This window comes from Mus caroli, unplaced genomic scaffold (assembly GCF_978045245.1).
Source record: "Mus caroli unplaced genomic scaffold, Mus_caroli_1 scaffold_12, whole genome shotgun sequence".
NCBI classification, from domain to species: Eukaryota; Metazoa; Chordata; class Mammalia; order Rodentia; family Muridae; genus Mus; species Mus caroli.
Genome location: NW_028227267.1, coordinates 23441482 through 23454681, shown reverse-complemented (window position 1 = coordinate 23454681; position 13200 = coordinate 23441482). Strand labels below are relative to the sequence as shown.

Here is a 13200-nt window from a genome sequence, read left to right as displayed (position 1 = left end):
AAACAGAGGGACTCTCTATGTGTTGCTGGGGAGACTCCTTCCAAACACTACGATGTGGGCCCAGAGTTACTTCTAATACCAGCTCCATATGGTCAAACAGGCAGACAAATCAGAAAGCAAACTTTTATTTATAAAGAAGCCCTGCTTATAGTTTTTAAAGACAAAAAGAAAGCCCTATAAGCAAAATGTTAAAGATTTAACAAATCTTCAAACATTTCATTTGAATCTAACCTTGGATAACATCTTATATATCCTAGAATTTTTAAAAAAAGATTTATTTATTATTATACATAAGTACACTGTATTTGTCTTCAGACATGCCAGAAGATGGCATCAGATCTCATTACGGGTGGTTGCGAGCCACCAAGTGGTTGCTGGAATTTGAACTCAGGACCTTTGGAAGAGCAGTCATTACTCTTACCTGCTGAGCCATCTTGCCGGCCCCTAGAATGCTCTTTACAATAGAAGATGCTGTCTGTACTAACTGCTTTTGCAGTAATTGAAAACAGAAACCTTATGAGATTTTTATAGCCTGCCCACGTGACACTAGAGATCTAGTGTCTAAGGGTTGATACAGGGGTAGATACACATGGAAAGTGTTAAAAGAAAAAAAGAAGTTGTCTTCTCGTTTGTGTTTTTGGCTTCTCAGACAGAGAAGCCAAGGCCATTCCTTGCAGAACTGGTTCCACAGGGCAGTATCCAGTTCCTGTCTCACTCAGGGTAGTGGCCATCAGTACCCAAGAGAGCACAGAGAGGCAATGAGAAACAGCACACCGTGTTTTTGAGAAGGGAAATAAATTATCCTTTAAACCAAATCAAACAACAACAAAAGAAACGAACTCCTTGATTTTTATTTTTTATTTTAAAAAGTATGATTATAGATAACTGCTTTTCCAACAGTTAGCTTCTTTAGAAATATATGCTTTCAGATTTATTTTATATGACCATTTTGTCTGCATGTGTGTATGTACACTGTGTGCATACCTTGTGACCATGGAGGTCAGAAGAGGTCATCAGATTCTCTGGAACTGATATTAAGGATGGTTGTGAACTATATTTCTCCACTAGAAGGTGAGAATGCTTTTTAAAGAGAAAATTTAGCTCCAGAATACTTTTGCCAGACTCTGTTCCCTGAATTCTAGATTCTGGAGACATTAAAAGGCAGTATATGAAATACTTCAGTAGTGAAGCTGATGCTATGAGAGACCACTGTGTCTACTACATAGCACAGAGGCCCAAGACTGCTGGAGGAGAGGAGGGCAGAGAGAGGGGGAAACAGAAGAAGAGGGGAAGCAGATATCTCACAGCATTTATTAAATTCTTTTAGTCAATCTGAATACTTTTTCTTGCGGGGGTGGGGGGAGTGGGGGAGGGAGGAGGGGGGAGGGGGGAGGGGGGAGGGGGAAGAGGGGAGGGAGGAGAAAGGCAGTCTTATGAAGTCTGTCTGCCTGTCTCCTAAGTGCTGAGGTACAGGTATCAACCATTATTCCAGTGGAAACAGGATTTATTTTTTATTTTTCAAATTTTTATTATTCTATTTCTATTTGTTGTGGTTGTGTATGTGTGTATAACATGTAGCTTCATACATGCCATGGAAGGGTATGTAGAAGTCTAAGGACAACCTCTGGAAATCTGTCCTGCCCTTCCACTGTGGGTTCCAAAGACTTATGTGGCAAGTGATTTTTACCCACTGAAACATTTTTATTTTTCTGAGATGGTCCTACTCTGTAGCCCAGGCTGCCCTCAAATTCCCAGCACTCCTGCCCTGGTGTCCTATGTTGAGATCATTGGTATGATCTACAGTTATGGCCAGCTCAGGATCATAATTTTCGATGGTTCCTTACTGCACTCTGCTTCATGAAGATTTGAAGAGTGGAGGCGACCTATCACTAAGGAAAGCACTGAGTTAGCAGTGGGAGGTGAGGAGCTGGCTGGAACTCCGCACAGGAAGACTGAGGCTTCCTCCAGGGAGTGTAGGGCTTGATGGTATGAGAAATGCCAGGACATTTCCCCAGCAGTCAGGATTGAGACACTGTTAACAAGTGTCCCTTGCTTACAAGGGTGGCTGTGAGTGTCTGCCATCCTAGTTCTCAGGAGGCATAGGCAGGAAAATCAGGGGTTCAAGGCCACTGAGGCTTATAAGACACCCCGTCTACAAACAAACAGCAAGCAAATCACACACTCCATTACCACAGTAACAAAGAAAACAAGTGTACTGTTCGTCAGAGTGAACAATTTGTAAGTATGAGCTGAATAAATTAGCTCATGTTCCACAACTGCCATTTCCATTATCATTTAGGAGGAAATCTTATCAGTCAATAGAAAATCAATTGCAAACTCAAGAGATGCCCAGGCATGGTGGCACACACCTTTAATCCTAGCACTCCAAGGCTGAGGCAGATGGAGTTCTGTGAGTTCCAGACCAGCCTGGTTTACAAAGTCCAAGCCAGTCAGGACCACACAGTAAGAATCAAAATCAGTGGGTCTCAAAATCCCCAAAACAACCAAGAAACAAAATACTCCGCAAACTACTCTCCCCCCAAACAGGAAAAAAAAAAGCTCAATTATAGAACATAAATGTGCCACTTACTAGTATGGGATACAAACTAACAGACAATTTTTCAAAACCTATATAAATTCTCCAGGCCATGTCTCACTTGAACATTATGGCAGGGATAAAGGGGAGCTGACGCTTTCCCTGAAACACGCACTGAGGCCAACTCCACCCGCCAAGATCACTTTCTCCCACAGTAACAATGCTAGAGAACAAAACAAGCATGGTCACATTTCCTTCCTAACCAAGTCCTCTGAGGTAGGCATATGAAATCACAGGCCGTTTTTTTTAAACTAGTGGCTGCAGCCTGCGCTGGAGCGAATTTCCAGTCTAAGACACCAGCAGGCCTCCCCCCTCGTTCATTGTTCCCTGGTCAGCACCAGAGACTCACCCTCTCATACTCATCCTTGGCCCTGCTCAGCATCTCCAGGATATCTATGGGCCTCTGGTCGCTGCAGCCATTGGCCTGGCTGGGACTCTGTTTATCTCGAGCAGCCTGCTGGGATCGCCGTGTCTCCTCTTCTACCACACTGTAGGAGGAGAACAGGCTTCAGAAAGGTCACTCTATACAAACGGTCCCAAGTGCTCTTTTGTCCACTTTCCGAGGATAAAGTAAGAGTGTCACATGACACTGTCCTTGCAATAGATAAAGAGCCTACCTCAGTTACTTCATTCCAGACACACACAACTTAACCACATCACTATCCCATTCACAACAGCAAAGTCCCTTACCTTTAGAAAGAAAAAAACAGAATCTTTCTCTGGAGGTAGTAGAAGTAGGTACGTTAAGAAATGCACTCAAATGTTTCCTTTTCTCCTACAAGTAACTCAACCCCGGTAGAACTAAGTGGTACACAAACATCACTAAGACTCAGAAGACTGAACAGCACACTGTGACCAGCCTTGCAAATGAATATGGATGAATCTCTAAGCAGATAAAAGCCTCTGCACTAAATGTGTGACCAAACTCAGGGTGGTTAGGGGTATGCACTCTATTTTTATTGGCATTATTTAATTCTACACTTCAAACCCTACAAGGCAGCCTCAAGTTAAGAAAGAAAGTCACTGGCGGGGTGGGGATCTTTAGCTCTTTTTACAGGCATACATTTTTAAATAACATCCTCGTTCCTATGGTAATAGAAAAGGTTTGAAGTAATTGAGCAATTCTAGTAAATGTTAGGAACTGAAAGCTGGATGGGGACTACATGGGTATGTTATTGCCTGTGTAGATTTTAATAATGCAGCTAATTTTAAAAGATGCATTCAGATTTCAGTTATAAACTACAATGAACAACAGGTCCTTCCTGCCATGACATTTTATGGTTACAAGGCTCACTTGGTAATTGCGTTAACTGAGAAGTGATATGCAATGATGACAGGCAGCTAACCCAACAATTCAGAAGCACAGGGCTTATTCTGAAAGGACCCTCCCTTCTTATATAGAGGACATGTGCTATGTCATCTAGGCTGAACTTGAACTCACAATTCTTTCACCTTAGCACTGGGATTACAGACATCTGTCATCACTTTTAGTAATTTCCTTTGCGTCCCATTTCTACTTCCATATCTACTTTGGGGGTTAGTTCAGCCTGTTCACATGGGCCTTCATTCTTCAGCCAATAACACTGCAGGTTAGTATCTGGAGTGCCACCAAGGCCCCCAGAAAACACAATTTTCCCTCAGTAGTTGTCAGGGTTCACACAGGCAGATTCTCCACTCAGGCCTACATGCTCTAACCTGGCAGAAGAAATTCTTAAGTTTAAATACTTCTCTTCTGAGCACCTGCCACTTTCAAAACAAACAGAACAAAAAAGCAAGTATCAAATAAATGCCTTACTTGAGGTCATAAGGCAGGTGTCCCAGGATGGCACTGAGAGCCTTCTACAAGACAGACTCTCAGAGACAGCAAGTTTGTCCTCTCGTGTGACATTTGCCACTCCAAAATACAGCAAGGTCCTTTGTAGATGTCAGCCCATGCTCCTGAGCTACACTACCTCTAGCTATACCACACCTACAACCATGAGCAGGACAAATCTTTATCTTTGTAAACTAAATAACACCAATGTTGAGAAGCAGTGTAACTTTACAAAGCCAACCCTCTCTCTCGTAAGACTGACTGTCAGCTTCCAGGCAGCAAAGTCCTGGAGGTGCAGCTAGCGGTAAACACACCTAGTCTGCCATGCAAGCTTGCACAGCCAGAGCAGATGACAGAACAGCAAGGAGATTAACAGTCAGGACATGCCAGTAAACCTGGGTTATAACTTGGCCTTTGTATGTGTAAGCATACCTAGAATTGAGGCTACTGAGTAAACTATTACATGTTCAGCATGCTTAACTAAAATTTTCCTTCAAACACATAGGTACAAACCCTGAAGAGAGTAACAGAATTTTGACTTGGCAGGAGAGTAAAGAGTTCATTGCAGATTAGAGCAAAAACTAAAGAGGAAGCCAACATACACCAGAACAGACTGCTCACTGCACATTTTATTCTAGTTTTGTATCATCCCAGGCCCCACCTAGCACTACGGGCAATCTTTCATCATGGTCACTCAAGAGCTAACTTCTACAGGTTAGCACAAGAGTAAAAAGCCATCCTTTAGATCATGAATTCAATAGAAATTATTTTCTAGAGTTCAAGATTGTGAGTCTTAAATATCTTCTGGAAGACTAACTGTATAGACTGGAAACTGTTAAACCCAGCCTGTGCTTAAACCAAGTTCATCTAAAGGATGTGTAATCTGCATCAGGCTACCAAACAGCACCACTCATCCTAGTAGAGATTACTATATCACTGTACATGGCAGTCAGGCTATGTCCTGATGCACCTCATTTTCTCTGCCAGGCAACCTGGCAGCTGGACTTGTTAAACTGAACTGTCTGTAGGACTGAATACAGTGGATAAGTGCTACAAAGGAAAATCTAAAAATTTAAAAAGATGCTGTTGACATTAAATCATTAAATATTCTTACATTTGTAAGTAACAATCACTCACATCATTCTAATGCATGCACAGATTATAAATACATTGGAACCAATAGGACTGATTACAGGTAATTTTAGAAAAGTAAAATTTGCCTTTGTCAAACTTCTGGTAATAAAAAGGCATTAACCAGGGGATGTTAGTACTGAAGAGAAGCTGGGCTTAGAGTAATATTTCATCTCTCATTAATCTATGGAATAAGATAAATACTTACTCAGCCATGAGTTTTGCTATGCGATGACAGTCATTCTTGTCATAAAACCAGATACTGTATATTGACACTTGAAAAACAAAGGAAAAAGAGATAAGCATAAAGTTTTCAAGTATGAGTACATGAACAATGTAAATCACCACCAGACTCTCAAATTATTAGTAATCCCTCTAAAGAAAGAAAGAAAGAAAGAAAGAAAGAAAGAAAGAAAAAAAAAAGGAATAAAACACAGAGCCTTTCCCCAAAGTTCTTAGAATCAGGACAGGCAAGACTCAAGATGTTAATAACAAAAACCAAGTGAGGCTCAGTAATATATGCCTATAATCCCAGCTACTCTGGAGGCTGAGGCAGGAGGATTGCTAGTTTAGGGCCAGCCTAGGCAACTAAGCAAGGCTGTCACAAAATAAAATTAAAAAAAAAAATCTGTTGGTGATACATATATATATACATATATATATATATCTCAGTGGGGTGCTGGGGTCATCCCCAGTGAAAAAAGCCCCCAAAACCAAAAAAAAAAAAACCCCAAAACCACAGACTCTCTCCCCAGACACACACACACAGAGTTTTAAACATTATAACTGTCACTAAATATCAAATACACTATTATATATATATTATCAAGAAAGACTGCTGATTCAATCAGTATGGATGATAATTACAAACTAACAAGAAAGTAAAACCAATGTCTTGATTACTGAAAAACAAGTTCACTGGCTAGGCAAAAAGCAGAATTTATGAGTTTCTTGAATCTTAAGTAGAATAAAATTAAACTCCAATGACAAATCTTTTAGAGAGAGTTTTGAAGTAACTTTGCTCATGCTGTCAACTGACCAAAACTGACCTCTTGTGGTCACCCATCACACTTCTTTTGTCACCTTTTCATATCCTAGTATGGCATTTTACACAATTGAAGACTTAAAAATTATTGCTGCAAGATAAACCACTTTTATCATAAAGATGACAATATATAAATTAGCCATTACAGCTGTTTGGACATGGTATGCAGCAACACTGAAGATGTAAGGGAAAATGAACAAAGCACATGGCTCAGTAGAGTGCTGTGATACACTCCAAGGGTTACAGCCTGTCAGCTGGAGGTAAGTCACTGGGCCAGGCCAGGAGCTGGGCTCACTATGCCCACAGCCAGGAAGCAGAATGCTGTATGCTACTGTGGAGCTACTTTGTCTGTCTGGAAGTTAGAGCAAGTCTTTCCACACCAATGAACCCAATTTAGATGAACTCCTCATGGGCATGTTCAGAGGCTTGTCTCCTGGGTGACACTAGATCCTGTCAGGCTGACAAAGCACTAACCATCACAGCATCTAATGCGCCCGTTCTGTTCGGTTTTGTTTTCCCTTCTTCTTCTTAGACACAACAGCCTCCGTCTAGCCAGGAAGCTTGACTCTCTCTGTAAGTAGCAGTGGGGCTTTTTTGTTTCTATCTGTTTCTGGATGTTTTCATGTTGTTTATTTGTCTATTCCTGTAATGTCTTCATTAGAATAGTTATGAAATAAGCCTTAATAATGAGTAGAGTTGCCTGTACTTTATGACAGTCACGGTCAGTGTTCTTTTACTGTGAAGAGACACCATTACCAAGGCAACTCTTATAAAAAAGTTTTAATTGGGGCTGGCTTGTAAGCTCGGGACAGTTCAGAGGTTTAGTCCATTATTGTCATGGCTGGAAGCATGGCAGCATGCAGGTGCTGGAGAAGGAGCTGAAAGTTCTACATTTGATTGGTAGGCAGCAGAAAGATACTGTAAGCCATAGGCCTTGGCTTGAGCTTCTGAGGCTTCAAAGCCCTCCTCCAGTGAGACATTTCCTCCAACAAAGCCATATCTACTCAAGTTAAGGCCAGACCCCCTAAAGTACCCCTTCCTGTGAGTCTACGGTGGCCATTTTCTTTCAAACTACCACAAAGACTGTTTCAGTTTCTAGAGCTTTTCAGGTAAAAATTTATGTTAAGGCCTAATTCCTAATATCTATATGGGGAGTTTTTTTCATAAAGTTTTATTTATTTATCTATTTATCTAGTAGGCTTTGCTGTTGTTTCGGTGGGTTTGAATCACTCTTCTGATGTAGCTCAGGCTGACCTCAAACTCTTGATCCTCCTTCCTCTGCAATTGTGTGCCACTAAACTCAGATTATGGCATTGTTTTGTTTCCACCATGTTGTTAGGACATAAAATTGTAATAAATTAGATGTGTTTTCTGTGGTACGAGGGACTACATGGAAAGCCTTGCACTCTAACTGCACACAATCCCCCGGGGGCCCTACAACTGATTTTTTTGGTCTTGCTCTTATATCCTGAGACTTTACTAAAATCCTCTGTCAGCTCTAAGAGTTGTATATGTACAACGATATCACTTGATGAGGGACAGTTTGAGTCCCAGTGCCAGCGACAGTCTGTCATCTCAGAGCAAATGCATTCAGTCCTGTACCACAAGCACTAGTCATTAGCTGGACGCTTCTGTAGGCATGCATCAGCACGGTACTGCTTCACTTCTACTGCTAATTTGCAGTTTTATCAAGAATGGACAATGGATTTGAGGACGGTCTTGTAATCCTGAGGGCTGGGTAAACTGCTGAACTCGAGAACACTTGCCTATCCTGTGCCAGGCCCAGCCTCAAACACAAAGCAGTAACACAAGCCATATGCTATTTACTGCTTTAGTGTACTGACTTGGCAGTCTCCATTCGCTGACTTTCCATATCTGGCCTATGCCTCCTGGGCACTGAGTACTTTTTTAATGTACTTTTTTTTAATGCACTTGGTATATTAGAATTTAGTAGAGAGCTAGTGAGTCTATGTTCATAAAAAAATAAGACTTTTTTTATTTTTAGTTTTCTTGTTTTGTTTTTGCTTTGATATTAGGGTGTATTGGTTCTGTGTGTCAACTTCACACAGGCTGGAGTTATCACAGAGAAAGGAGCTTCAGTTGAGGAAATGCCTCCATGAGATCCAGCTGTAAGGCATTTTCTTAGTGATCAAAGGTGGGAGGGCTCATTGTGGGTGGGGCCATCCCTGAGCTGGCAGTACTTCGTTCTGTAAGAAAGTAAGCTGAGCAAGTCAGTAAGCAGCAGCCCTTCATAGCCTCCCGCCTCCAAGTTCCTGTCCTCTGTGAGTTCCTGTGCTGACTTCCTTTGGTGGTGATCAGCAATGCAGAAGTGTAAGCTGAATAAACCCTTTCCTCCCCAGCTTAATTCTTGGTCATGGTGTTTGTGCAGGAATAGAAACGCCGACGAAGAAAGGGTAATAGTGGCCTTACAGAAACATTTAAGAAGTATTTCTCCTACTCTCTGAAGAGACTAACATTAGTAGTAATTCTTTTGAATTCTCTAGTAAGATAAATTGTGCCTGAGTTTTTTCAGGAACCTGTAAGTTACAAATAACATTTCTTTCATGGGGGTCAGCGGTATTCACGCTGTTTGTTTTATCTTGGTTGAGTTGTTTGTGAGCTTTAAGGAGTTATCCAACTTCTTCAAAGTCATCAAAAGTTTATGAATGTAAAGTTCATAAAAATCTCACATAGCTTAACAGCTGCAGGATTTGTAATATCTCATCTTTCCCCCCTAATAGAGACAAATCTGCTTTTGTTCTTTGAGATTGGCCCTCACTTTGTAGCCTATGCTACCAGGAACTCAGGATCCCCTCTGCAGAACTTACACGCATTTGGCACTAGCCCAACTCTAAACTTGTGTCTGCACTCCTTAGTTTTGTTAAACATTTTAATTGTATTTTTTTCCATAAAACAAACTTTTTCCAATTTGATTTGTATTCTCATCTTTACAAATTTCTTCCTTTTGTATTCTATGAGTTGATTTTATATCCTCTTCCTCCCCGCCCTTCTTCTTCAACCTTAGATAAGGTCTCTTAAAGCCCAGGGTGGCCTTGAACTTCTAATCCTCCCACCTCTGTTTCCCAAGTGCTGGGATCATAGGCATGTGCCAGCACACTTATCTGTCTCTAATGTCTTGGAGTAGGAATTTAGTAGGTTCTCAGTCACAGCCACATAGAAAGACAGGCATTTACCATGGCTCCCGAGGCTTCTTAAAATAAAAACTATCATTAAATTAAAAAACAAAACCAAAAACAACAAAAAACTATCACCCAGGCCAGACTGAAGACATAAAGCCCTCTTGCCATTCCTATCCTGACTTTCTCCTGGAGGGAGGGAGAGCACCTCCCTGGTGGTCACTTCTTATCAGCAGAGCTTCCAATTCTTGCCAGGTTTGGTTGGCTTGCCTTAGCACTGTTGGCACAAGTCCCATGTGATATATGGGAAGCCAAGTCCACCTGGGCTACCTTCTGTTGCTAGGCTGGCTTGCACCGTGTTAAGACTGTGAAAGACAGCTTCCTGCTGGGTTGGCTTGTATGTTTGTCACACATCCCACCACCTTTCTCTGTCTAGCCTTCAGAGTTCTCCATTGCTTTCTAACATTTCCAAGTTTTACAGTTGTGTTTATCGATACAAGACAAATCATTTGCTGGACTGTTCAGACTATGTTATGCATTTCTGTGGTTGGAAAACAGGAGTCTAAGAAGACAACTATGTGGCTTATTAATAAACCAGAGGAGAAAATAATTTTAGGACCAGAACATTCCTAGAGCACCTGCCTTGTCACCCCACACCTTGTACCTAGATCTCATTGCATTAAAAGTAACTTAAACTAAATTATATACATGTGTATATTTATACTTATTTATGTCTGTGTCAAAGCATGCATATGTCAAAGGACAACCTGCCAGGGAGTTGGTTCTCTACTTCTACCTGTGGGTCCTGGGGATCCAGCTCGGGCCATTAGGCTTGGCAGTAACTTTTCACACTGAGTCATCCTGCTAGCACCATAAAGCCTTTTAATGCAATAAAAGTAGTGATAGAGCTTCTCTGTGTAGCCCTGACTATTCTGAACCTCACATTGTAGACCAGGTTGGTCTTGGACTCAGAGATCCACTGGCCTTTGCCTCCTGTGTGCTGTGACTAAAGGTGTTCATTACCACTGCCCAGACAAAGTAGTGTGAATTTCAATTACTCCTAAAGACAGAGAAATGCAAAGAAAAAAAAAAAAACTACGTTAAAACTGCATATTAAAAGGATAGCATGAAGCTGGGAATGGCAGTGTGCATAATTAATCCTGGCACTTGGGAGGCTAAAGTGAGGGGCATCACAAATTTGGGGCCAGACTGAACTACACCAGCAAGACCATGCTTCAAAGAAACAAGAAGCCGGGCGTGGTGGCGCACGCCTTTAATCCCAGCACTCGGGAGGCAGAGGCAGGCGGATTTCTGAGTTCGAGGCCAGCCTGGTCTACAAAGTGAGGTCCAGGACAGCCAGGGCTACCCAGAGAAACCCTGTCTCGAAAAACCAAAAAAAAAAAAAAAAAAAAAAAAAAGAAAAAGAAACAAGAAGCTGCCGGGTTGTAGCTCAGCTGGGGGAGTGCTTGGCCTGCCTAGTCCAGTATTCGGAAAATCCTAGGTTTGGTCTCCAACACTACATAAAACCAAGCGTGACAGTGTACACCTGTGGTCCCAGCACTGGTTGGTAGAGGCAGGAAGCTTACAAATTCAAGGCCATTCTTAGTTACACAGACAGCCAAAGGCTCGCACATATGCCAACAAACTCATAAATATAAGCACGAGAAATAGTATTTTGTATTTTTACTTACTACATTTGTTTTTGTGTCAAACTTCTGATCCCCCTGCCTCTACTTCCCGAGGAGTGAGTACATGAGTCATCATACCTGGCTTCACTAACTTTTATTTTTTTGACAATGAAAAATTTCCTTTTGTTCACACATGTAAACAGAAAAATGGTATATTACTATAAATGGGTGATGGTTAATTTTCTCTTTTCAGACAGGTTCTTCCTAAGGTAGCCTAAAACTTTCTTTTCTTTAATTTTTCTTTTAAAGATTTTATTTAATGTATATGAGTAGCTGTCTTCAGACACACCAGAATCCCTTATAGACGGTTGCAAGCCATCATGTGGTTGCTGGGAATTTAACTTACGATCTCTGGAAGAGCCATCAGTGCTTTTAACTGCTGAGCCATCTCTCCAGTCCCAAACTTTCTTTTCTTAGAAACCTGTTATCAAAAGCTAGGTGTGATCAAGGCCTGTGCCTAATAATTTATTCATGAGGCTGAGGCAGGAGGATCAAGTCTGAAACCAACCTAGGCCACAAAAAGAAATCTTATTTCTAATAAAGATTTTATTTATTTACTTTTTAAAATCCCCCTTTAAACAAATATTAAATAACACCTGTAAAGATATTATTGAAATATATCAACCTAGGGGCTGGAGAGATGGCTCAGCGGTTAAGAGCACTGGCTGCTCTTCCAGAGGTCCTGAGTTCAATTCCCAGCAACCACATAGTGGTTCACAACCATCTGCAATGGGATCCGATGCCCTCTTCTGGTGTGTCTGGAAAGAGCAACAGTGTACTCATATAAATTACATAAATCAATCTTAAAAAAAGAATATATCAATTCATAAGGCCAATCAATTAATAAAAGTTATTTTGATGGCAAATTACTGAATTAATGCATACTGAATTAAGACCACTTCTGCAAGACTTCATGTCAAATCATTTGACAATCTGCTGTTTAATTCTTTAAAGATTTTAAGCTGGATTTTTCTACCGTTGCTGCTGTGAATTAAGATAAGAATAAACAGAGTAAGCAAATAGCTTCATTTTAATGAATGAAGAACAGGAACAAGAATGTCTTCCATGTTTTGTGATGGGAAACCTCACTGACACTAAGACTGCCTTTAACTCAGACCCTAGGTAGCTACAGACTCTTACGGTGCTGAACATGGAAGGTTGCTTCCCATACTTGGGACCCAGTTTTTAAAATTCTACTCACAGAATTTCAAAATACTGCATGTGCTTCCAATCAACAAGGAACCTTGAAATGTTTTATGTAACATAAATGAACAAATCTGACATCTCAGTGGAAGGAACACAGAAACTGCCTTGTTACAAAATGATTTCACATATCTACTACTGGGTCTAGAAGTTAAATCTTACTCCAACATAGTGTAGATTACACCAAGGCTTTCAAGAGTGTCCATATATGGCAATTACAGGCAATCGCCTTTCTTTAAATATCCCCCTTTCCAAGCTTGGCTCAGAACACCTAAAACACTAAAGCTCTGATACAGAGGATTCCACTTTCCGCATGGGACAATCTGCATCTGGACCCGATCACGTGAGTGGCAGTGCTGACAACGTACTTATGGATGCATCAGGTATGGAGAGTAACACAAAACTCTTTCTGGGTTAAAGAGCCAGGGATGCCACACTAAACTACTAGAAAGAATTTCAAATTGAAATCCAAAGTAATTTCACCAGAGATGCCAGTTTAAGGCAAATTTTCACTAAGTCACCCTTCCTTTTTCAAAAAATCCCATGTAATTTAGAAATAAGACATTTGCTTCTATACTTGTCCATTA

The 13200-nt window shown here is 41.0% G+C and overlaps 1 protein-coding gene across 3 annotated transcripts in view; it reads right to left on the bottom strand.

Moving 5' to 3' along the window:
- Positions 1 to 13200, bottom strand: part of Dcp1a (decapping mRNA 1A) — a 46035-nt gene that overhangs the window by 16904 nt on the left and 15931 nt on the right. For all 3 annotated transcript variants that reach the window (XR_015044608.1, XM_021182196.2, XM_029468891.2), the window contains exons 4-5: positions 5749 to 5815; positions 2946 to 3084 (exon numbers count right to left, since the gene is read on the bottom strand). Coding sequence is in view for 2 of the 3 variants with exons in the window: in XM_021182196.2 (XP_021037855.1) it covers positions 2946 to 3084; positions 5749 to 5815 (206 nt within the window). In the remaining variant the exon portion in view is untranslated. The remainder of the gene's footprint in view (positions 1 to 2945; positions 3085 to 5748; positions 5816 to 13200) is intronic.